The 24,553-nt window shown below is 45.6% G+C and overlaps 8 protein-coding genes across 8 annotated transcripts; 1 reads left to right on the top strand and 7 right to left on the bottom strand.

Moving 5' to 3' along the window:
- Positions 1–9,865: 9,865 nt before the first annotated feature.
- On the bottom strand, positions 9,866–10,225 carry LOC145759957 (histone H2B.1-like). Its single transcript, XM_082573811.1, has one exon. It carries the CDS (start codon positions 10,223–10,225, stop codon positions 9,866–9,868), a length of 360 nt encoding a protein of 119 aa, XP_082429937.1.
- A 955-nt stretch (positions 10,226–11,180) lies between these two features.
- Positions 11,181–11,492, bottom strand: LOC145759958 (histone H4). The gene has a single exon (XM_082573812.1). It carries the CDS (start codon positions 11,490–11,492, stop codon positions 11,181–11,183), a length of 312 nt encoding a protein of 103 aa, XP_082429938.1.
- Positions 11,493–11,853: 361 nt separating this feature from the next.
- LOC145760187 (uncharacterized) lies at positions 11,854–12,465 on the bottom strand. Its single transcript, XM_082574065.1, has one exon. The coding sequence runs from the start codon at positions 12,463–12,465 to the stop codon at positions 11,854–11,856; it is 612 nt and encodes a 203-aa protein (XP_082430191.1).
- A 6,032-nt stretch (positions 12,466–18,497) lies between these two features.
- On the bottom strand, positions 18,498–18,857 carry LOC145758937 (histone H2B.1-like). The gene has a single exon (XM_082572630.1). The coding sequence runs from the start codon at positions 18,855–18,857 to the stop codon at positions 18,498–18,500; it is 360 nt and encodes a 119-aa protein (XP_082428756.1).
- Positions 18,858–19,341: 484 nt separating this feature from the next.
- On the top strand, positions 19,342–19,725 carry LOC145760186 (histone H2A-like). The gene has a single exon (XM_082574064.1). It carries the CDS (start codon positions 19,342–19,344, stop codon positions 19,723–19,725), a length of 384 nt encoding a protein of 127 aa, XP_082430190.1.
- Positions 19,726–20,239: 514 nt separating this feature from the next.
- On the bottom strand, positions 20,240–20,650 carry LOC145759119 (histone H3). Its single transcript, XM_082572872.1, has one exon. The coding sequence runs from the start codon at positions 20,648–20,650 to the stop codon at positions 20,240–20,242; it is 411 nt and encodes a 136-aa protein (XP_082428998.1).
- Positions 20,651–20,970: 320 nt separating this feature from the next.
- On the bottom strand, positions 20,971–21,282 carry LOC145758938 (histone H4). The gene has a single exon (XM_082572631.1). The coding sequence runs from the start codon at positions 21,280–21,282 to the stop codon at positions 20,971–20,973; it is 312 nt and encodes a 103-aa protein (XP_082428757.1).
- A 361-nt stretch (positions 21,283–21,643) lies between these two features.
- Positions 21,644–22,255, bottom strand: LOC145760185 (uncharacterized). The gene has a single exon (XM_082574063.1). It carries the CDS (start codon positions 22,253–22,255, stop codon positions 21,644–21,646), a length of 612 nt encoding a protein of 203 aa, XP_082430189.1.
- Positions 22,256–24,553: the final 2,298 nt, after the last annotated feature.

The following is a 24,553-nucleotide window of genomic DNA, read 5'->3' as shown; positions in this document are numbered from 1 at the left end:
ATTTGAGAAAAGTTGAAGAGTTGATAGGGCAGCGTGGATGGACCGGGGGGTGGTAAGGGTCAGGGTTATGTCGTCGGCATACGCGACCGTTTTGATGGTATGTCGGCTTGTAAGTCGTACTCCGATGACATCTTGTTGATGTTGCATGTACAGGAGTAGCGGTTCTAGAGCAAGAGTAAACAAGTGTAGGCTTAGGGGACATCCTTGTCTGACACCGTTTCGAATCGGGACGGGGGATGTTGGATGTTTATTTATGTATATAGTGGAGAAAATGTCTGAGTGTAAAGTGTCGATTAGTTTAATGAATTTTTGAGGAAAATTGAAGTGTTGTGGAGCTTGCGACAGGAAAGAATGACTGATGGAGTCGAAAGCCTTGGCAAAGTCGAGTGAAAGCATGTAGCCTGTTACTTTATTGTAAGACAATTTATGGTAGATGTCTCTCAGTAGCAGGCTTGCACCTACAACTGAGAGGCCTGGTTGAGCAAATTGGGTTCCACTGAGTAAAAATGGTGTTATGAGTTTTATCCGGTTGGCTAATATTTTGTTAAACAATTTAAGGTCTGAATTTAGTAAAGAGATGGGGCGGTAATTTTTTATCTCAGATTTGGAGCTTTTTTTGTGAATAAGGGTAATTTTTCCAGTTTTGAAATTTGCTGGGATTAATCCAGTTTCAAGAAAATGGTTGAACAGTTTTAGCAGAGGTGGAAGCAAGGCTTCCTGTTGGGAGATAAACAATTCGTTAGAAAGACCATCAGGGCCTGGGGCTTTGTTTTTAGTAAGGCTTTTAATTGTTGTCAGAATTTCTGCTTTTGTTATCGGCTTGGTTAAGAGATCTGATTGGTCTGTTGTTAATTGTGGAAATTGTTGGTTGAAAAAGGGGTGGGTGTTTACTAAAGTTGGTGGCTTGTAAATATTTTTATAGTAGTTGAAAGTTATGTCTAGGAGTTCACGGGTTTTTGTAAAGGGCAGAAGATGGTCGTCGTATAGTTCGAGGATTTCCGTGGGCTCGGTTTTTGATTTCAAAAGGGAATATATGTAGCTGTCCGGGGCGTTGGTATATGTTGTGGAAAGTATTGTTTGCAGAATTTTGTTTTTGGTATGAGATCTGTGTAAATTGTACAGTTGTTTTTTAAGGTTGAAATATTTCTGGGTCAATTGTTGATTTAGATTTCCTTGTAAGTTTAATTTTGCCTCTTCAAGTTGTAGTTCTAGTTTATTTCTCATATCGGTAAAATTATTTGAGTGCTTTTTGGCGAATTTGATATTGGCATTTTTTATAAAACTCTTAATTTTAGTCCACGTATTTGTTATTTCTGTTGTGTTGTCGTTCAGGTGTGGTATGGTATGTGATATGTAATGTGTAAAAGATGGGTCCAGATAGATTTTGATGTTATTTCGCCAAGTGCCTTGGCCCTTGTTTGTTTTTTGTGCTGAGCTGAGAGTTAGATCTGCTGTGACAAAATCATGGTCGGAAAGGCAGCATGGTATTATGTTGTGGGATATTGTTTTAATTTGGTTTGATGTATATATTCTATCTATTCTTGATTGACTGGTTAAACTGGTATACGTATATTGTTTTATTTTTGGTTGGAGTTTCCTTAATGCATCAGCTATAGAAAGGGTTTCGCAAAATCGAAAGAACGAATGATTGTTAGTTTTGTTGATAATTGGTGGGTTGAGATCGAGTTTGAAGTTTTCAATGTTATTAAAATCACCAGCTACAATTGTGGGGTATTGCGATGAAACCAGGTGAAAGATAGAGTTAAAATAGTTGGTATTTTCAGTCAAGTTTTTGTAATGACCGGAGCAAGGTGCATAAATGTTGACTATGTGAAAGGTGTGGGTATACGTATCTATATCGATACTTATTGTGCGGCCGTCTGGAGTAAGATTAACGTTTTTGGCTATTAAATTATTTGTGTTTATTAGAATTGCAACGCCCCCACGAGCGATGGTAGATGTGGGGGAGGAGGAGAAAAAGGATTTGCCAGCCTTCCATTCGTTGGACCAGAGCTGTTCAAGATGGTGGTGGGAGTGAGTTTCCTGCAGTAGTATTATGGAATTTTGGGTCTGAGAAAGGCTGGCAAAAAGGGCTTGGCGTTTTACGGGGTCGCCAAGCCCGTTGCAGTTCAAGGAGGTAATTTTTAACATCGACGTCATCCAGGTGTGTATTTAAAAAAGATTATTTTCGATTTATGGAAAGTAGGTAGGTAAGGTTTTGGTAATTTGTTGTTGTGTAAAATTGGGTTTATTTTGTGCCTTTGGTTGTGAAATTTAGCGTTGGTTTGATTTTTGCGATTATGGGTTGGTTTTAACTGTGGGTTCCAGGTGTTAAGCATATTATACATAAAACGAATGAAAGCAATATAAATTAGAAAAATCATTATATTAAAGTTTAAGGTTACGAGAAATGTTAAAAAGGTACCGTTTGGTTTGCTTGGGGTCCTTCCGGGGTGGAGTCTTGATCGTCGGATGAGGTTGAACATTCTAATGTGAGATTATGTTCATGATGGTATTGTTCTATGGTTCTTCTTTCTTCGTCGGTTATAAATACACAAGAGTCTATGGTTGTTAGTTTTGATGTTGATAGTTGGTGAGATGGTGTAGAATGGTGAAAGAGTGGTCGTTTAGGCGGCGGTCCGGAGGCTTGAGAAGATCCACTGCTGATCATTGATTGCTCAGCTTGGTGTGGTTTTACGGGTTGGTTGTTGTTTTCTTTCACGATTTTTTGTTGTGGTGTGTTGACTTTATTCGATGCTTGTTGTTGGGTGTCTGCATTTTGTGGTACTTTTGGGGTTCTTTGTCCAAAATAGTAAACTGGAAAGTGGTAGCCTTGAATTTTGAAAAATGTAGGGATTTTTACTTGCTTTAGGAGGTCACCGTTTACATAAAAGAAACGTTTTCCTGTAAGGATACCGTTTGGGTCTCGTTGTCTATGCACCTTTGTAACTGGCAGATTGTAAGTTTGTAAAAAAATTTCTATAATCGGTTCATCTGTGTATCGGCCTGGTATATCTTGCACCGTTATGGGTACGAAGTCCTGTTTCCAGGAGCTTGCAGTAGCTGACATTTTGCCACGTTTTATTATCAATTAAGTTGTTGACATTGGCTTCCAGTTTTTTAGCATTTTGCCTGTTGTTCATTGTGATAATAGCTAGGCCGTTGAATTTGCAGAATAGACTTTCAAGATGTGTGGGTTCAAATTTTAGGTTTTTAATTTCGTTGATAAGCCAATTTCGAGGTCTCATTTCAGTGAATTTTATCAACACATCTGTTTCGTGGTCACAGACGAATTGGTTTTGGTTTGGAACGGTTGAAGGTTTTGTTGTAATTTGGGCGTAAGTTGGTTGATTGTTGGCGGTTTTTGATGTTGAAGGATAGTTTTCTTCATTATTTTTTGGGGGAGGGGTTTCATTGTTGATGTAGTGGTATTGGGTTTGGTTGTCGTAGGTTTTTTGAGAATGTTTTGTTCTTGGTGGTATTACAGGCCTAGTTGGAGTATGGGTTGGAGTTGGGTTAAGCGGTGAAGTGTTTAGGGTATCTGCTACTGCTTGGTTGTTTTTCGCAGCATTTCTGTTTCTTTTCGCCATTTTGGCAGTGGGGATGTATAATCTGGGTTGAGGGGTCTTCAGAAAAATATACTCCTATTTGTGGTGCTTGTTTTTTTTCAGAAATTAAGTAGTAATCCAAAGATTCTGTAGAACTCTTTGTTAACTTTCACTGAACTAAGACTGACAGACAAAAATCGGGCAGAACTTCGCGATCTAATTATATGCTGCTTTTCTTCGTCTGTTGGGCTGTCATGTTGTATTTTTTGTTTATTTGCATTACATAAGGGTGATACAAATAAAGAATATTGCGCGTAATTCATAACAAAAAAAACAAAAAGGAAAATAACAAGGAGTACGGGTGATGAAAATGGAGAAATACATTAAAGTTCAAAATAACAATAGTAAATGTTCACGGCGTTTACATGCATATAGTTAAAGTAAAAAATTGAAAACATTGAAAGGATTAGTAAGGAGAAAATAGGTTTATTTTGGCAGTGTTATGTACGTTAATTTTTAGGTTATTGCTGTGTGGTAGTGGTGTTCTGTTGTCTGTATTACTTGTACTAATTCGGCTATTTGGCTAATGTATATCGGGTATGGCTTATTTGTTTCAAAGTGGAGTCTGGATTGTATGGATTGAATATAGGAAGCGATTAATTTTTTTTGTGAGAAGGTATGTTTTTCATAGACTATTTTATTCCTGTATTGCCAAATTTTATGGTGGAGTGTTGATATTAGTAGTACGTATTGGTCTAGGTTTACTATTGAAATTGTTGAAGGTGGGCTTAAGTTCATATGGTCGGAATTTTGAAATATGTTATGGTCATGTCCAGTGAGTTTTGTAAAAATGTTGTTGGTATAAGTGAGCAGGGGAGAAATTTTGTTGCATTTGTGGAGTAAGTGGATTGACGTTTCATATGCGTTTGTATTGCAGAGAGGGCAGTTTGAATTATTGTCTAGGAGATTGGGTAAGAAAGTTGATCTGGTGGAAAGTACATTTTGAGTAATTTTATAATTTATAGTTTTTAGGTTGTTTGAGAGAATGTTATTGTGTATGTTCGGCCATACAGTGGTGTTGTCTTGTTTAGGTTGGTTGTTCAGGGTTTTGTAAAGTTTTGAGATTGAGTTTAATTGGAGGTGCTTTGGGGTTAATTTGTAATTGTTAATGATGTCGATGTAGTGTTTATAAAGTGGTGTAAGTATGTCGGCGTGTGGAATCGAATTTAGGTAAGGCATTTCATACGTTTTGGAGAGGAGGAGTCCGATATTATATTCGATTGTTAAGTCTTGCGGAGATGGAGGAGTACTGTTTTTACGAAAATTAAAGTGGGAGAATATTGGTTTGAGAAAGAAAAGGTCCGAGTAAAGCCTTATATTGGGGAAATTGTAGCCCCCGTTAGTTCGAGTAAGTGCCAGGGTTTCCAGCTGTAATTGATTTTGATTTTTAAGGGCGTATCTTAAGATTATGTTGGAGATGGTGATTTGTTTTGTTTTTGGCATTGGGTAGACTGATGCAAAATTTATAATATGTGGCAGGAGCTTTGTTTTGGAAAGTACAGCTTTGTGGTCTAGTGTCGAAAATATTTTTCTTAGACATTTTTCTTCGTCGGATATCTTTTGGCATATGTGGTTCCAATGTTGCGTTATAAATTTAGGTTTTCCAATTGGGATGTTAAGTGGAGTTATTACAGAATTAGTCCAAGTGATATTTTGAGGTAGGTTTATTACAGCAGTGGGTGGGTTGATAAGCAGTGCTTTGGTTTTTTCGTGATTGAGTTTCAGTCCGGAGGCATTTGAGAAAAGTTGAAGAGTTGATAGGGCAGCGTGGATGGACCGGGGGGTGGTAAGGGTCAGGGTTATGTCGTCGGCATACGCGACCGTTTTGATGGTATGTCGGCTTGTAAGTCGTACTCCGATGACATCTTGTTGATGTTGCATGTACAGGAGTAGCGGTTCTAGAGCAAGAGTAAACAAGTGTAGGCTTAGGGGACATCCTTGTCTGACACCGTTTCGAATCGGGACGGGGGATGTTGGATGTTTATTTATGTATATAGTGGAGAAAATGTCTGAGTGTAAAGTGTCGATTAGTTTAATGAATTTTTGAGGAAAATTGAAGTGTTGTAGAGTTTGCGACAGGAAAGAATGACTGATGGAGTCGAAAGCCTTGGCAAAGTCGAGTGAAAGCATGTAGCCTGTTACTTTATTGTAAGACAATTTATGGTAGATGTCTCTCAGTAGCAGGCTTGCACCTACAACTGAGAGGCCTGGTTGAGCAAATTGGGTTCCACTGAGTAAAAATGGTGTTATGAGTTTTATCCGGTTGGCTAATATTTTGTTAAACAATTTAAGGTCTGAATTTAGTAAAGAGATGGGGCGGTAATTTTTTATCTCAGATTTGGAGCTTTTTTTGTGAATAAGGGTAATTTTTCCAGTTTTGAAATTTGCTGGGATTAATCCAGTTTCAAGAAAATGGTTGAACAGTTTTAGCAGAGGTGGAAGCAAGGCTTCCTGTTGGGAGATAAACAATTCGTTAGAAAGACCATCAGGGCCTGGGGCTTTGTTTTTAGTAAGGCTTTTAATTGTTGTCAGAATTTCTGCTTTTGTTATCGGCTTGGTTAAGAGATCTGATTGGTCTGTTGTTAATTGTGGAAATTGTTGGTTAAAAAAGGGGTGGGTGTTAACTAAAGTTGGTGGCTTGTAAATATTTTTATAGTAGTTGAAAGTTATGTCTAGGAGTTCACGGGTTTTTGTAACGGGCAGAAGATGGTCGTCGTATAGTTCGAGGATTTCCGTGGGCTCGGTTTTTGATTTCAAAAGGGAATATATGTAGCTGTCCGGGGCGTTGGTATATGTTGTGGAAAGTATTGTTTGCAGAATTTTGTTTTTGGTATGAGATCTGTGTAAATTGTACAGTTGTTTTTTAAGGTTGAAATATTTCTGGGTCAATTGTTGATTTAGATTTCCTTGTAAGTTTAATTTTGCCTCTTCAAGTTGTAGTTCTAGTTTATTTCTCATATCGGTAAAATTATTTGAGTGCTTTTTGGCGAATTTGATATTGGCATTTTTTATAAAACTCTTAATTTTAGTCCACGTATTTGTTATTTCTGTTGTGTTGTCGTTCAGGTGTGGTATGGTATGTGATATGTAATGTGTAAAAGATGGGTCCAGATAGATTTTGATGTTATTTCGCCAAGTGCCTTGGCCCTTGTTTGTTTTTTGTGCTGAGCTGAGAGTTAGATCTGCTGTGACAAAATCATGGTCGGAAAGGCAGCATGGTATTATGTTGTGGGATATTGTTTTAATTTGGTTTGATGTATATATTCTATCTATTCTTGATTGACTGGTTAAACTGGTATACGTATATTGTTTTATTTTTGGTTGGAGTTTCCTTAATGCATCAGCTATAGAAAGGGTTTCGCAAAATCGAAAGAACGAATGATTGTTAGTTTTGTTGATAATTGGTGGGTTGAGATCGAGTTTGAAGTTTTCAATGTTATTAAAATCACCAGCTACAATTGTGGGGTATTGCGATGAAACCAGGTGAAAGATAGAGTTAAAATAGTTGGTATTTTCAGTCAAGTTTTTGTAATGACCGGAGCAAGGTGCATAAATGTTGACTATGTGAAAGGTGTGGGTATACGTATCTATATCGATACTTATTGTGCGGCCGTCTGGAGTAAGATTAACGTTTTTGGCTATTAAATTATTTGTGTTTATTAGAATTGCAACGCCCCCACGAGCGATGGTAGATGTGGGGGAGGAGGAGAAAAAGGATTTGCCAGCCTTCCATTCGTTGGACCAGAGCTGTTCAAGATGGTGGTGGGAGTGAGTTTCCTGCAGTAGTATTATGGAATTTTGGGTCTGAGAAAGGCTGGCAAAAAGGGCTTGGCGTTTTACGGGGTCGCCAAGCCCGTTGCAGTTCAAGGAGGTAATTTTTAACATCGACGTCATCCAGGTGTGTATTTAAAAAAGATTATTTTCGATTTATGGAAAGTAGGTAGGTAAGGTTTTGGTAATTTGTTGTTGTGTAAAATTGGGTTTATTTTGTGCCTTTGGTTGTGAAATTTAGCGTTGGTTTGATTTTTGCGATTATGGGTTGGTTTTAACTGTGGGTTCCAGGTGTTAAGCATATTATACATAAAACGAATGAAAGCAATATAAATTAGAAAAATCATTATATTAAAGTTTAAGGTTACGAGAAATGTTAAAAAGGTACCGTTTGGTTTGCTTGGGGTCCTTCCGGGGTGGAGTCTTGATCGTCGGATGAGGTTGAACATTCTAATGTGAGATTATGTTCATGATGGTATTGTTCTATGGTTCTTCTTTCTTCGTCGGTTATAAATACACAAGAGTCTATGGTTGTTAGTTTTGATGTTGATAGTTGGTGAGATGGTGTAGAATGGTGAAAGAGTGGTCGTTTAGGCGGCGGTCCGGAGGCTTGAGAAGATCCACTGCTGATCATTGATTGCTCAGCTTGGTGTGGTTTTACGGGTTGGTTGTTGTTTTCTTTCACGATTTTTTGTTGTGGTGTGTTGACTTTATTCGATGCTTGTTGTTGGGTGTCTGCATTTTGTGGTACTTTTGGGGTTCTTTGTCCAAAATAGTAAACTGGAAAGTGGTAGCCTTGAATTTTGAAAAATGTAGGGATTTTTACTTGCTTTAGGAGGTCACCGTTTACATAAAAGAAACGTTTTCCTGTAAGGATACCGTTTGGGTCTCGTTGTCTATGCACCTTTGTAACTGGCAGATTGTAAGTTTGTAAAAAAATTTCTATAATCGGTTCATCTGTGTATCGGCCTGGTATATCTTGCACCGTTATGGGTACGAAGTCCTGTTTCCAGAGCTTGCAGTAGCTGACATTTTGCCACGTTTTATTATCAATTAAGTTGTTGACATTGGCTTCCAGTTTTTTAGCATTTTGCCTGTTGTTCATTGTGATAATAGCTAGGCCGTTGAATTTGCAGAATAGACTTTCAAGATGTGTGGGTTCAAATTTTAGGTTTTTAATTTCGTTGATAAGCCAATTTCGAGGTCTCATTTCAGTGAATTTTATCAACACATCTGTTTCGTGGTCACAGACGAATTGGTTTTGGTTTGGAACGGTTGAAGGTTTTGTTGTAATTTGGGCGTAAGTTGGTTGATTGTTGGCGGTTTTTGATGTTGAAGGATAGTTTTCTTCATTATTTTTTGGGGGAGGGGTTTCATTGTTGATGTAGTGGTATTGGGTTTGGTTGTCGTAGGTTTTTTGAGAATGTTTTGTTCTTGGTGGTATTACAGGCCTAGTTGGAGTATGGGTTGGAGTTGGGTTAAGCGGTGAAGTGTTTAGGGTATCTGCTACTGCTTGGTTGTTTTTCGCAGCATTTCTGTTTCTTTTCGCCATTTTGGCAGTGGGGATGTATAATCTGGGTTGAGGGGTCTTCAGAAAAATATACTCCTATTTGTGGTGCTTGTTTTTTTTCAGAAATTAAGTAGTAATCCAAAGATTCTGTAGAACTCTTTGTTAACTTTCACTGAACTAAGACTGACAGACAAAAATCGGGCAGAACTTCGCGATCTAATTATATGCTGCTTTTCTTCGTCTGTTGGGCTGTCATGTTGGTTGGTCTTCGTTCGATTTCGCTTTTCGCTATGAAAGCCCGGCCACTGCTATGACGCGTTATAAATAGCTCGCTGTCGAACCGAAACGAAACGACGCGAACGGAGCGATCGGCCTGGCGGCGGCTTTTGCTGGCGAATCTGTGCTAAGGCGCGAGCACGTTTCTTGCTGCGGCGCGGCCGCGCGACCTCGGACGGAGCTCGGCAGCGGCTCGAAACGAGCGTCTTCGGCCGCCGCAGCCCCCCGTCGCGTCGCCGTGCGCGTGGTGGCCGAGCTTCGCTCGCGGTCGGTCGCCGAACCTCGGCAAAACGCTGCCGGGCCGCGTTTTGGCGAGTTTGCTCGCCTCGTTCGGCCCGTTCGGCGAGCGACGGGCCCGCGCCGCCGCCTTTCGTCGCCTTGGCGCCTCGCAGGAACCGCGGCGCGCCCAAGGGCGCAGGTCTGGCCGTCGTGGGGCGTAGCCGTCCCGTCGTTTTGCGAGCTCGCGCGGCCGCCGAAAGCACTCGAGCGACCGGGGCCCGAGCGAAATTTCGATCTTCTCGCCGCTATTTGCGAACGAGCGAACAACAACAACAACAACTTTGTCTGATAATAAAAATATTAATAAACGTGTTTTTCGATGGGGCCCGCGAACGGGCGTGGTGGCTTTTCTCTTTCGAGCACGAGGGGTGGCTCTGAAAAGAGCCGTTTCGCTGTTTTTTTTTTCGTCGTCGTCGAAAAACTACTTCGAGCTGGTGTATTTGGTCACGGCCTTGGTGCCCTCCGACACGGCGTGCTTGGCCAGTTCGCCGGGCAAGAGCAGTCGCACGGCGGTCTGGATTTCGCGGCTGCTGATCGTGTGCCGCTTGTTGTAGGTTGCCAGGCGCGAGCCCTCGGACGCGATTCGCTCGAAGATGTCGTTCACGAACGAGTTCATGATGCTCATCGCCTTGCTGGAGATGCCGGTGTCGGGGTGCACCTGCTTGAGCACCTTGTAAATGTAGATGCTGAAGCTCTCCTTTCGGCGGGCGCGTCGCTTCTTTTTGTTTTCGGCCGGCGCGGCCTTCTTGACTGCCTTCTTCGTGCCTTTTGATGCTGCCATCGTGTTGTCGCGGTTGTGGTGGGTTTGCGAGCTGAGTGTGGCGGCTGGTCGGCGCGCTCGCTTTTAAAGCCGCCGCTATGCAAATGAGCACTCGAAGCGCCGGCCAATCGCAGGCGCGCGAGCCGTTCGAGCGACTCGGCAACGGCCAATCGGCGTTCCGCCGCCTTCGCCACGGGGGGCTTTCCCTTATGCAAATTGGCCATCGAAACGGGCGCCAATCGCAGTCTAGCGAGTTGCGGCGCTCGCCACGCGATTGGTCGACGCGCGCGCTAACTGCAGCGCATACGAAACAACGGGGGGCTTTCCCTTATGCAAATTGGCCATCGAAACGGGCACCAATCGCAGTCGAGCGAGTTGCGGCGCGCGCCGCGCGATTGGTCGACGACCGGTCGGCGCGCGCAAAACTGCAGCATATATAAAGCGACTCGAGCGGCGACGGCCTCACAGTCTTACTTTGAAGCACCAACCGCAACTACGAATCAACATGTCAGGACGAGGTAAAGGAAACGCCGGAGGCAAAGCGAAGGCAAAGCCGAAGAGCCGCTCGTCGCGCGCGGGCCTGCAGTTCCCCGTCGGCCGCGTGCATCGACTTCTCCGCCAGTCGACTTTCGAGCTGTCTGCTTGGTTCTTGCTATTTCTTTGCTTTTTGCTTGGTCTGCTTGTTTATTGCGACGACGTTCCACTGAAACTGATGTCGTCGCTCGGTTCGAAGCGCCTTTTATACTGCCACTGCGTCGCTTGCCGTTGGTCGAAGAATTGGCGCGCCGGCGCGCGGCCAATGAGCGCGCTCCGCTGAGCGCCAATGAAACGGCGCCGAGCGAGGCCGGGAAGGCGAGTCGATTCGGCGGCGAAAAAAACATCGCCCGGCGTGCCGGTCTAAGTAACTCTCTCTTGCGTTAAACGGGTGGCCCTGAAAAGGGCCGATTGTGTTGCTGTCGCCTGCGTGGCCCGCCGCCTAACCGCCGAAGCCGTACAGCGTTCGCCCTTGGCGCTTCAAAGCGTAGACGACGTCGAGCGCGGTTACGGTCTTCCGTTTTGCATGTTCGGTGTAGGTGACCGCGTCGCGAATCACGTTCTCGAGAAAGACCTTGAGCACGCCGCGAGTCTCTTCGTAGATAAGGCCGGAGATTCGTTTGACGCCGCCCCGTCGAGCGAGACGCCTGATCGCGGGCTTCGTGATACCCTGGATGTTGTCGCGCAGAACCTTGCGATGTCGTTTCGCGCCCCCCTTTCCCAAGCCTTTTCCGCCTTTGCCTCGTCCTGACATGTTGCTGATAAGTGAGTGAGTTGTTGTTGCTGCTTCGCTGTCCGCTGAAGAATGTGCTCGACTTCGGCCGGCGCGCGCCTTTATACGGGCCGAGTCGGACGCGAGCGAAACGCGAAAGCGCGCTTTGGCGCATTTTCACCGCCGCGACCAATCGGCGTGCAGCGCGCGCACCCCGCTCGTTTCGTGCTTCGCCGCGGGGCGCCGAACGTCGAAGGGCGGTCGATCGCGAGCGACGCCGCCCGGCCACCTGCCGGCTTCGTAATTACCCCGACCCCGGGAATCTCTCTCGACTGAAACAACGGGTGGCCCTGAAAAGAGCCGTTGTGTGAGGGCGCGCCAGACGGGCGCAACGCCGCGCCGGCTACTTCTTGCTGGCCTTTTTCGCCGTCGTCGACTTTTTCGCGGCGACCTTCTTCACGGCGGGCTTCTTCGGCTTCGGCTTGGCGGCCGCGAGCTTCTTGGCCGCCGTCGTGGCCTTTTTCGCGGCGGGCTTCTTGGCTGCCTTTTTCGGCGTGGCCTTCTTCGAGGCGGCGGGCGCCGACTTCTTGGCCGCGGCCCGCTTGTTTTTGGACGGCGTGCCGGTCTTCTTCTGGCCGGCCGCGGGCTTCTTCTTCTTCGCTGCTGCGGCGGCGGCCGGCTTTTTAGCGGCGGCGGCGGCGGGCTTCTTCTTCTTCTCGGCGACGGGAAGCTTGAAAGAGCCGGACGCGCCCGTGCCCTTGGTCTGCGCGAGAGTCTTGTCGGCGGTCATTCGCTTGACGGCGGCGGTGACGTTGCGGCTGGCCGTGCCGTCCTTTACGTCGTAGTTGCTCCGTATGTAGCTGACGATGGCCTGGCGAGACGTGCCGCGTTTGTTCTTGGTCGCGGCCACGGCGGCGGCGACCATGACCCGGTAGGTGGGGTGCGCCGGCGGCGCGGCCTTCGGCGTCTTCTTGGCTTTGCCGGCGGACTGTTGCTGTTGCTGTTGGGCTGTCATGTTGTATTTTTTTGTTTATTTGCATTACATAAGGGTGATACAAATAAAGAATATTGCGCGTAATTCATAACAAAAAAACAAAAAGGAAAATAACAAGGAGTACGGGTGATGAAAATGGAGAAATACATTAAAGTTCAAAATAACAATAGTAAATGTTCACGGCGTTTACATGCATATAGTTAAAGTAAAAAATTGAAAACATTGAAAGGATTAGTAAGGAGAAAATAGGTTTATTTTGGCAGTGTTATGTACGTTAATTTTTAGGTTATTGCTGTGTGGTAGTGGTGTTCTGTTGTCTGTATTACTTGTACTAATTCGGCTATTTGGCTAGTGTATATCGGGTATGGCTTATTTGTTTCAAAGTGGAGTCTGGATTGTATGGATTGAATATAGGAAGCGATTAATTTTTTTTGTGAGAAGGTATGTTTTTCATAGACTATTTTATTCCTGTATTGCCAAATTTTATGGTGGAGTGTTGATATTAGTAGTACGTATTGGTCTAGGTTTACTATTGAAATTGTTGAAGGTGGGCTTAAGTTCATATGGTCGGAATTTTGAAATATGTTATGGTCATGTCCAGTGAGTTTTGTAAAAATGTTGTTGGTATAAGTGAGAAGGGGAGAAATTTTGTTGCATTTGTGGAGTAAGTGGATTGACGTTTCATATGCGTTTGTATTGCAGAGAGGGCAGTTTGAATTATTGTCTAGGAGATTGGGTAAGAAAGTTGATCTGGTGGAAAGTACATTTTGAGTAATTTTATAATTTATAGTTTTTAGGTTGTTTGAGAGAATGTTATTGTGTATGTTCGGCCATACAGTGGTGTTGTCTTGTCTTGTTTAGGTTGGTTGTTCAGGGTTTTGTAAAGTTTTGAGATTGAGTTTAATTGGAGGTGCTTTGGGGTTAATTTGTAATTGTTAATGATGTCGATGTAGTGTTTATAAAGTGGTGTAAGTATGTCGGCGTGTGGAATCGAATTTAGATAAGGCATTTCATACGTTTTGGAGAGGAGGAGTCCGATATTATATTCGATTGTTAAGTCTTGCGGAGATGGAGGAGTACTGTTTTTACGAAAATTAAAGTGGGAGAATATTGGTTTGAGAAAGAAAAGGTCCGAGTAAAGCCTTATATTGGGGAAATAGTAGCCCCCGTTAGTTCGAGTAAGTGCCAGGGTTTCCAGCTGTAATTGATTTTGATTTTTAAGGGCGTATCTTAAGATTATGTTGGAGATGGTGATTTGTTTTGTTTTTGGCATTGGGTAGACTGATGCAAAATTTATAATATGTGGCAGGAGCTTTGTTTTGGAAAGTACAGCTTTGTGGTCTAGTGTCGAAAATATTTTTCTTAGACATTTTTCTTCGTCGGATATCTTTTGGCATATGTGGTTCCAATGTTGCGTTATAAATTTAGGTTTTCCAATTGGGATGTTAAGTGGAGTTATTACAGAATTAGTCCAAGTGATATTTTGAGGTAGGTTTATTACAGCAGTGGGTGGGTTGATAAGCAGTGCTTTGGTTTTTTCGTGATTGAGTTTCAGTCCGGAGGCATTTGAAAAAAGTTGAAGAGTTGATAGGGCAGCGTGGATGGACCGGGGGGTGGTAAGGGTCAGGGTTATGTCGTCGGCATACGCGACCGTTTTGATGGTATGTCGGCTTGTAAGTCGTACTCCGATGACATCTTGTTGATGTTGCATGTACAGGAGTAGCGGTTCTAGAGCAAGAGTAAACAAGTGTAGGCTTAGGGGACATCCTTGTCTGACACCGTTTCGAATCGGGACGGGGGATGTTGGATGTTTATTTATGTATATAGTGGAGAAAATGTCTGAGTGTAAAGTGTCGATTAGTTTAATGAATTTTTGAGGAAAATTGAAGTGTTGTGGAGCTTGCGACAGGAAAGAATGACTGATGGAGTCGAAAGCCTTGGCAAAGTCGAGTGAAAGCATGTAGCCTGTTACTTTATTGTAAGACAATTTATGGTAGATGTCTCTCAGTAGCAGGCTTGCACCTACAACTGAGAGGCCTGGTTGAGCAAATTGGGTTCCACTGAGTAAAAATGGTGTTATGAGTTTTATCCGGTTGGCTAATATTTTGTTAAACAATTTAAGGTCTGAATTTAGTAAAGAGATGGGGCGGTAATTTTTTATCTCAGATTTGGAGCTTTTTTTGTGAATAAGGGTAATTTTTCCAGTTTTGAAATTTGCTGGGATTAATCCAGTTTCAAGAAAATGGTTGAACAGTTTTAGCAGAGGTGGAAGCAAGGCTTCCTGTTGGGAGATAAACAATTCGTTAGAAAGACCATCAGGGCCTGGGGCTTTGTTTTTAGTAAGGCTTTTAATTGTTGTCAGAATTTCTGCTTTTGTTATCGGCTTGGTTAAGAGATCTGATTGGTCTGTTGTTAATTGTGGAAATTGTTGGTTGAAAAAGGGGTGGGTGTTTACTAAAGTTGGTGGCTTGTAAATATTTTTATAGTAGTTGAAAGTTATGTCTAGGAGTTCACGGGTTTTTGTAAAGGGCAGAAGATGGTCGTCGTATAGTTCGAGGATTTCCGTGGGCTCGGTTTTTGATTTCAAAAGGGAATATATGTAGCTGTCCGGGGCGTTGGTATATGTTGTGGAAAGTATTGTTTGCAGAATTTTGTTTTTGGTATGAGATCTGTGTAAATTGTACAGTTGTTTTTTAAGGTTGAAATATTTCTGGGTCAATTGTTGATTTAGATTTCCTTGTAAGTTTAATTTTGCCTCTTCAAGTTGTAGTTCTAGTTTATTTCTCATATCGGTAAAATTATTTGAGTGCTTTTTGGCGAATTTGATATTGGCATTTTTTATAAAACTCTTAATTTTAGTCCACGTATTTGTTATTTCTGTTGTGTTGTCGTTCAGGTGTGGTATGGTATGTGATATGTAATGTGTAAAAGATGGGTCCAGATAGATTTTGATGTTATTTCGCCAAGTGCCTTGGCCCTTGTTTGTTTTTTGTGCTGAGCTGAGAGTTAGATCTGCTGTGACAAAATCATGGTCGGAAAGGCAGCATGGTATTATGTTGTGGGATATTGTTTTAATTTGGTTTGATGTATATATTCTATCTATTCTTGATTGACTGGTTAAACTGGTATACGTATATTGTTTTATTTTTGGTTGGAGTTTCCTTAATGCATCAGCTATAGAAAGGGTTTCGCAAAATCGAAAGAACGAATGATTGTTAGTTTTGTTGATAATTGGTGGGTTGAGATCGAGTTTGAAGTTTTCAATGTTATTAAAATCACCAGCTACAATTGTGGGGTATTGCGATGAAACCAGGTGAAAGATAGAGTTAAAATAGTTGGTATTTTCAGTCAAGTTTTTGTAATGACCGGAGCAAGGTGCATAAATGTTGACTATGTGAAAGGTGTGGGTATACGTATCTATATCGATACTTATTGTGCGGCCGTCTGGAGTAAGATTAACGTTTTTGGCTATTAAATTATTTGTGTTTATTAGAATTGCAACGCCCCCACGAGCGATGGTAGATGTGGGGGAGGAGGAGAAAAAGGATTTGCCAGCCTTCCATTCGTTGGACCAGAGCTGTTCAAGATGGTGGTGGGAGTGAGTTTCCTGCAGTAGTATTATGGAATTTTGGGTCTGAGAAAGGCTGGCAAAAAGGGCTTGGCGTTTTACGGGGTCGCCAAGCCCGTTGCAGTTCAAGGAGGTAATTTTTAACATCGACGTCATCCAGGTGTGTATTTAAAAAAGATTATTTTCGATTTATGGAAAGTAGGTAGGTAAGGTTTTGGTAATTTGTTGTTGTGTAAAATTGGGTTTATTTTGTGCCTTTGGTTGTGAAATTTAGCGTTGGTTTGATTTTTGCGATTATGGGTTGGTTTTAACTGTGGGTTCCAGGTGTTAAGCATATTATACATAAAACGAATGAAAGCAATATAAATTAGAAAAATCATTATATTAAAGTTTAAGGTTACGAGAAATGTTAAAAAGGTACCGTTTGGTTTGCTTGGGGTCCTTCCGGGGTGGAGTCTTGATCGTCGGATGAGGTTGAACATTCTAATGTGAGATTATGTTCATGATGGTATTGTTCTATGGTTCTTCTTTCTTCGTCGGTTATAAATACACAAGAGTCTATGGTTGTTAGTTTTGATGTTGATAGTTGGTGAGATGGTGTAGAATGGTGAAAGAGTGGTCGTTTAGGCGGCGGTCCGGAGGCTTGAGAAGATTCACTGCTGATCATTGATTGCTCAGCTTGGTGTGGTTTTACGGGTTGGTTGTTGTTTTCTTTCACGATTTTTTGTTGTGGTGTGTTGACTTTATTCGATGCTTGTTGTTGGGTGTCTGCATTTTGTGGTACTTTTGGGGTTCTTTGTCCAAAATAGTAAACTGGAAAGTGGTAGCCTTGAATTTTGAAAAATGTAGGGATTTTTACTTGCTTTAGGAGGTCACCGTTTACATAAAAGAAACGTTTTCCTGTAAGGATACCGTTTGGGTCTCGTTGTCTATGCACCTTTGTAACTGGCAGATTGTAAGTTTGTAAAAAAATTTCTATAATCGGTTCATCTGTGTATCGGCCTGGTATATCTTGCACCGTTATGGGTACGAAGTCCTGTTTCCAGAGCTTGCAGTAGCTGACATTTTGCCACGTTTTATTATCAATTAAGTTGTTGACATTGGCTTCCAGTTTTTTAGCATTTTGCCTGTTGTTCATTGTGATAATAGCTAGGCCGTTGAATTTGCAGAATAGACTTTCAAGATGTGTGGGTTCAAATTTTAGGTTTTTAATTTCGTTGATAAGCCAATTTCGAGGTCTCATTTCAGTGAATTTTATCAACACATCTGTTTCGTGGTCACAGACGAATTGGTTTTGGTTTGGAACGGTTGAAGGTTTTGTTGTAATTTGGGCGTAAGTTGGTTGATTGTTGGCGGTTTTTGATGTTGAAGGATAGTTTTCTTCATTATTTTTTGGGGAGGGGTTTCATTGTTGATGTAGTGGTATTGGGTTTGGTTGTCGTAGGTTTTTTGAGAATGTTTTGTTCTTGGTGGTATTACAGGCCTAGTTGGAGTATGGGTTGGAGTTGGGTTAAGCGGTGAAGTGTTTAGGGTATCTGCTACTGCTTGGTTGTTTTTCGCAGCATTTCTGTTTCTTTTCGCCATTTTGGCAGTGGGGATGTATAATCTGGGTTGAGGGGTCTTCAGAAAAATATACTCCTATTTGTGGTGCTTGTTTTTTTTCAGAAATTAAGTAGTAATCCAAAGATTCTGTAGAACTCTTTGTTAACTTTCACTGAACTAAGACTGACAGACAAAAATCGGGCAGAACTTCGCGATCTAATTATATGCTGCTTTTCTTCGTCTGTTGGGCTGTCACGAAAGCCCGGCCACTGCTATGACGCGTTATAAATAGCTCGCTGTCGAACCGAAACGAAACGACGCGAACGGAGCGATCGGCCTGGCGGCGGCTTTTGCTGGCGAATCTGTGCTAAGGCGCGAGCACGTTTCTTGCTGCGGCGCGGCCGCGCGACCTCGGACGGAGCTCGGCAGCGGCTCGAAACGAGCGTCTTCGGCCGCCGCAGCCCCCCGTCGCGTCGCCGTGCGCGTGGTGGCCGAGCTTCGCTCGCGGTCGGTCGCCGAACCTCGGCAAAACGCTGCCGGGCCGCGTTTTGGCGAGTTTGCTCGCCTCGTTCGGCCCGTTCGGCGAGCGACGGGCCCGCGCCGCCGCCTTTCGTCGCCTTGGCGCCTCGCAGGAACCGCGGCGCGCCCAAGGGCGCAGGTCTGGCCGTCGTGGGGCGTAGCCGTCCCGTCGTTTTGCGAGCTCGCGCGGCCGCCGAAAGCACTCGAGCGACCGGGGCCCGAGCGAAATTTCGATCTTCTCGCCGCTATTTGCGAACGAGCGAACAACAACAACAACAACAACTTTGTCTGATAATAAAAATATTAATAAACGTGTTTTTCGATGGGGCCCGCGAACGGGCGTGGTGGCTTTTCTCTTTCGAGCACGAGGGGTGGCTCTGAAAAGAGCCGTTTCGCTGTTTTTTTTTTCGTCGTCGTCGAAAAACTACTTCGAGCTGGTGTATTTGGTCACGGCCTTGGTGCCCTCCGACACGGCGTGCTTGGCCAGTTCGCCGGGCAAGAGCAGTCGCACGGCGGTCTGGATTTCGCGGCTGCTGATCGTGTGCCGCTTGTTGTAGGTTGCCAGGCGCGAGCCCTCGGACGCGATTCGCTCGAAGATGTCGTTCACGAACGAGTTCATGATGCTCATCGCCTTGCTGGAGATGCCGGTGTCGGGGTGCACCTGCTTGAGCACCTTGTAAATGTAGATGCTGAAGCTCTCCTTTCGGCGGGCGCGTCGCTTCTTTTTGTTTTCGGCCGGCGCGGCCTTCTTGACTGCCTTCTTCGTGCATTTTGATGCTGCCATCGTGTTGTCGCGGTTGTGGTGGGTTTGCGAGCTGAGTGTGGCGGCTGGTCGGCGCGCTCGCTTTTAAAGCCGCCGCTATGCAAATGAGCACTCGAAGCGCCGGCCAATCGCAGGCGCGCGAGCCGTTCGAGCGACTCGGCAACGGCCAATCGGCGTTCCGCCGCCTTCGCCACGGGGGGCTTTCCCTTATGCAAATTGGCCATCGAAACGGGCGCCAATCGCAGTCTAGCGAGTTGCGGCGCTCGCCACGCGATTGGTCGACGCGCGCGCTAACTGCAGCGCATACGAAACAACGGGGGGCTTTCCCTTATGCAAATTGGCCATCGAAACGGGCACCAATCGCAGTCGAGCGAGTTGCGGCGCGCGCCGCGCGATTGGTCGACGACCGGTCGGCGCGCGCAAAACTGCAGCATATATAAAGCGACTCGAGCGGCGACGGCCTCACAGTCTTACTTTGAAGCACCAACCGCAACTACGAATCAACATGTCAGGACGAGGTAAAGGAAACGCCGGAGGCAAAGCGAAGGCAAAGCCGAAGAGCCGCTCGTCGCGCGCGGGCCTGCAGTTCCCCGTCGGCCGCGTGCATCGACTTCTCCGCCAGGGTCACTACTCGGAGCGCGTCGGCGCCGGCGCGCCTGTCTACATGGTCGCCGTGCTCGAGTACTTGAGCGCCGAGGTGTTGGAATTGGCCGGCAACGCCGCGCGAGACAACAAGAAAACCCGAATCATCCCGCGCCACTTGCAGCTGGCCATTCGCAACGACGAGGAACTCAACAAGCTGCTCGGCGGCGTCACGATCGCTCAGGGCGGCGTGCTGCCCAACATCCAGGCCGTGCTTTTGCCCAAAAAGACCTCGAAGAAGGCCTGAGCAACGACGACGGCGCGAACGAAAAAACTCGAAACGGCTCTTTTCAGAGCCACCCGAACAGAATTGCAGAGAGATGCCCGGACTTCGAATGTTTTCGTCGTCATTTTGCGCCGCGCCCTCGTTGCCAATTTTCGGCAAACACACGTGCGCGAACCAACCGCCGCTCCTCGCTGTGTCGCAGCCAGTGGGGGGTTTCCCTCTTTTTTCGCGACCTGCTAGCTTTCTCGAAACGAGGCCGAGAGCGCGAGTCGCTTCGGCGGCAAAAGAACGTCGCGCTGGCCGATCGGCGCGCCTCTTTCTCTCTTGCCTGTCGCAGCCAGTGGGGGGTTTCCCTCTTTTGCCCGACCGGCTAGCTTTCTCGAAACGAGGCCGAGAGCGCGGGTCGCTTCGGCGGCAAAAGAACGTCGCACGGCCGATCGCGCGGCGCCGGCCGACGTTACTCGGAACTCTTTCTTGTTGAACGGGTGGCTCTGAAAAGAGCCGTTTGTGTGGTGCGGCACGCTGCTGCGTTCGCCTAGGCCCTCTCGCCTCGAATTCGCCTGGCCAGCTGGATGTCTTTCGGCATGATGGTCACGCGCTTGGCGTGGATCGCGCACAAGTTGGTGTCCTCGAACAGACCGACGAGGTAAGCTTCGCTGGCCTCCTGCAGGGCCATCACGGCGCTGCCCTGAAAGCGGAGGTCGGTCTTGAAGTCCTGCGCGATTTCGCGCACGAGTCGCTGGAAGGGCAGCTTGCGAATGAGCAGCTCGGTCGACTTCTGGTAACGCCTGATCTCGCGCAGCGCGACTGTCCCCGGTCGATAACGGTGGGGCTTCTTGACGCCGCCCGTGGCCGGCGCACTTTTGCGGGCGGCCTTGGTGGCGAGCTGCTTGCGAGGCGCCTTGCCTCCTGTCGACTTTCGAGCTGTCTGCTTGGTTCTTGCCATTTCTTTGCTTTTTGCTTGGTCTGCTTGTTTACTGCGACGACGTTCCACTGAAACTGATGTCGTCGCTCGGTTCGAAGCGCCTTTTATACTGCCACTGCGTCGCTTGCCGTTGGTCGAAGAATTGGCGCGCCGGCGCGCGGCCAATGAGCGCGCTCCGCTGAGCGCCAATGAAACGGCGCCGAGCGAGGCCGGGAAGGCGAGTCGATTCGGCGGCGAAAAAAACATCGCCCGGCGTGCCGGTCTAAGTAACTCTCTCTTGCGTTAAACGGGTGGCCCTGAAAAGGGCCGATTGTGTTGCTGTCGCCTGCGTGGCCCGCCGCCTAACCGCCGAAGCCGTACAGCGTTCGCCCTTGGCGCTTCAAAGCGTAGACGACGTCGAGCGCGGTTACGGTCTTCCGTTTTGCATGTTCGGTGTAGGTGACCGCGTCGCGAATCACGTTCTCGAGAAAGACCTTGAGCACGCCGCGAGTCTCTTCGTAGATAAGGCCGGAGATTCGTTTGACGCCGCCCCGTCGAGCGAGACGCCTGATCGCGGGCTTCGTGATACCCTGGATGTTGTCGCGCAGAACCTTGCGATGTCGTTTCGCGCCCCCCTTTCCCAAGCCTTTTCCGCCTTTGCCTCGTCCTGACATGTTGCTGATAAGTGAGTGAGTTGTTGTTGCTGCTTCGCTGTCCGCTGAAGAATGTGCTCGACTTCGGCCGGCGCGCGCCTTTATACGGGCCGAGTCGGACGCGAGCGAAACGCGAAAGCGCGCTTTGGCGCATTTTCACCGCCGCGACCAATCGGCGTGCAGCGCGCGCACCCCGCTCGTTTCGTGCTTCGCCGCGGGGCGCCGAACGTCGAAGGGCGGTCGATCGCGAGCGACGCCGCCCGGCCACCTGCCGGCTTCGTAATTACCCCGACCCCGGGAATCTCTCTCGACTGAAACAACGGGTGGCCCTGAAAAGAGCCGTTGTGTGAGGGCGCGCCAGACGGGCGCAACGCCGCGCCGGCTACTTCTTGCTGGCCTTTTTCGCCGTCGTCGACTTTTTCGCGGCGACCTTCTTCACGGCGGGCTTCTTCGGCTTCGGCTTGGCGGCCGCGAGCTTCTTGGCCGCCGTCGTGGCCTTTTTCGCGGCGGGCTTCTTGGCTGCCTTTTTCGGCGTGGCCTTCTTCGAGGCGGCGGGCGCCGACTTCTTGGCCGCGGCCCGCTTGTTTTTGGACGGCGTGCCGGTCTTCTTCTGGCCGGCCGCGGGCTTCTTCTTCTTCGCTGCTGCGGCGGCGGCCGGCTTTTTAGCGGCGGCGGCGGCGGGCTTCTTCTTCTTCTCGGCGACGGGAAGCTTGAAAGAGCCGGACGCGCCCGTGCCCTTGGTCTGCGCGAGAGTCTTGTCGGCGGTCATTCGCTTGACGGCGGCGGTGACGTTGCGGCTGGCCGTGCCGTCCTTTACGTCGTAGTTGCTCCGTATGTAGCTGACGATGGCCTGGCGAGACGTGCCGCGTTTGTTCTTGGTCGCGGCCACGGCGGCGGCGACCATGACCCGGTAGGTGGGGTGCGCCGGCGGCGCGGCCTTCGGCGTCTTCTTGGCTTTGCCGGCGGACTGTTGCTGTTGCTGTTGGGCTGTCATGTTGTATTTTTTTGTTTATTTGCATTACATAAGGGTGATACAAATAAAGAATATTGCGCGTAATTCATAACAAAAAAACAAAAAGGAAAATAACAAGGAGTACGGGTGATGAAAATGGAGAAATACATTAAAGTTCAAAATAACAATAGTAAATGTTCACGGCGTTTACATGCATATAGTTAAAGTAAAAAATTGAAAACATTGAAAGGATTAGTAAGGAGAAAATAGGTTTATTTTGGCAGTGTTATGTACGTTAATTTTTAGGTTATTGCTGTGTGGTAGTGGTGTTCTGTTGTCTGTATTACTTGTACTAATTCGGCTATTTGGCTAGTGTATATCGGGTATGGCTTATTTGTTTCAAAGTGGAGTCTGGATTGTATGGATTGAATATAGGAAGCGATTAATTTTTTTTGTGAGAAGGTATGTTTTTCATAGACTATTTTATTCCTGTATTGCCAAATGTTATGGTGGAGTGTTGATATTAGTAGTACGTATTGGTCTAGGTTTACTATTGAAATTGTTGAAGGTGGGCTTAAGTTCATATGGTCGGAATTTTGAAATATGTTATGGTCATGTCCAGTGAGTTTTGTAAAAATGTTGTTGGTATAAGTGAGAAGGGGAGAAATTTTGTTGCATTTGTGGAGTAAGTGGATTGACGTTTCATATGCGTTTGTATTGCAGAGAGGGCAGTTTGAATTATTGTCTAGGAGATTGGGTAAGAAAGTTGATCTGGTGGAAAGTACATTTTGAGTAATTTTATAATTTATAGTTTTTAGGTTGTTTGAGAGAATGTTATTGTGTATGTTCGGCCATACAGTGGTGTTGTCTTGTCTTGTTTAGGTTGGTTGTTCAGGGTTTTGTAAAGTTTTGAGATTGAGTTTAATTGGAGGTGCTTTGGGGTTAATTTGTAATTGTTAATGATGTCGATGTAGTGTTTATAAAGTGGTGTAAGTATGTCGGCGTGTGGAATCGAATTTAGATAAGGCATTTCATACGTTTTGGAGAGGAGGAGTCCGATATTATATTCGATTGTTAAGTCTTGCGGAGATGGAGGAGTACTGTTTTTACGAAAATTAAAGTGGGAGAATATTGGTTTGAGAAAGAAAAGGTCCGAGTAAAGCCTTATATTGGGGAAATAGTAGCCCCCGTTAGTTCGAGTAAGTGCCAGGGTTTCCAGCTGTAATTGATTTTGATTTTTAAGGGCGTATCTTAAGATTATGTTGGAGATGGTGATTTGTTTTGTTTTTGGCATTGGGTAGACTGATGCAAAATTTATAATATGTGGCAGGAGCTTTGTTTTGGAAAGTACAGCTTTGTGGTCTAGTGTCGAAAATATTTTTCTTAGACATTTTTCTTCGTCGGATATCTTTTGGCATATGTGGTTCCAATGTTGCGTTATAAATTTAGGTTTTCCAATTGGGATGTTAAGTGGAGTTATTACAGAATTAGTCCAAGTGATATTTTGAGGTAGGTTTATTACAGCAGTGGGTGGGTTGATAAGCAGTGCTTTGGTTTTTTCGTGATTGAGTTTCAGTCCGGAGGCATTTGAAAAAAGTTGAAGAGTTGATAGGGCAGCGTGGATGGACCGGGGGGTGGTAAGGGTCAGGGTTATGTCGTCGGCATACGCGACCGTTTTGATGGTATGTCGGCTTGTAAGTCGTACTCCGATGACATCTTGTTGATGTTGCATGTACAGGAGTAGCGGTTCTAGAGCAAGAGTAAACAAGTGTAGGCTTAGGGGACATCCTTGTCTGACACCGTTTCGAATCGGGACGGGGGATGTTGGATGTTTATTTATGTATATAGTGGAGAAAATGTCTGAGTGTAAAGTGTCGATTAGTTTAATGAATTTTTGAGGAAAATTGAAGTGTTGTGGAGTTTGCGACAGGAAAGAATGACTGATGGAGTCGAAAGCCTTGGCAAAGTCGAGTGAAAGCATGTAGCCTGTTACTTTATTGTAAGACAATTTATGGTAGATGTCTCTCAGTAGCAGGCTTGCACCTACAACTGAGAGGCCTGGTTGAGCAAATTGGGTTCCACTGAGTAAAAATGGTGTTATGAGTTTTATCCGGTTGGCTAATATTTTGTTAAACAATTTAAGGTCTGAATTTAGTAAAGAGATGGGGCGGTAATTTTTTATCTCAGATTTGGAGCTTTTTTTGTGAATAAGGGTAATTTTTCCAGTTTTGAAATTTGCTGGGATTAATCCAGTTTCAAGAAAATGGTTGAACAGTTTTAGCAGAGGTGGAAGCAAGGCTTCCTGTTGGGAGATAAACAATTCGTTAGAAAGACCATCAG

The sequence above is a fragment of the Corella eumyota genome, chromosome 7 (genome assembly GCF_963082875.1).
Source record: "Corella eumyota chromosome 7, kaCorEumy4.1, whole genome shotgun sequence".
In the NCBI taxonomy this organism is placed as follows: domain Eukaryota; kingdom Metazoa; phylum Chordata; class Ascidiacea; order Phlebobranchia; family Corellidae; genus Corella; species Corella eumyota.
The sequence above is the reverse complement of the archived record's forward strand: the minus strand, read 5'-3'. Positions and strand labels throughout refer to the sequence as shown.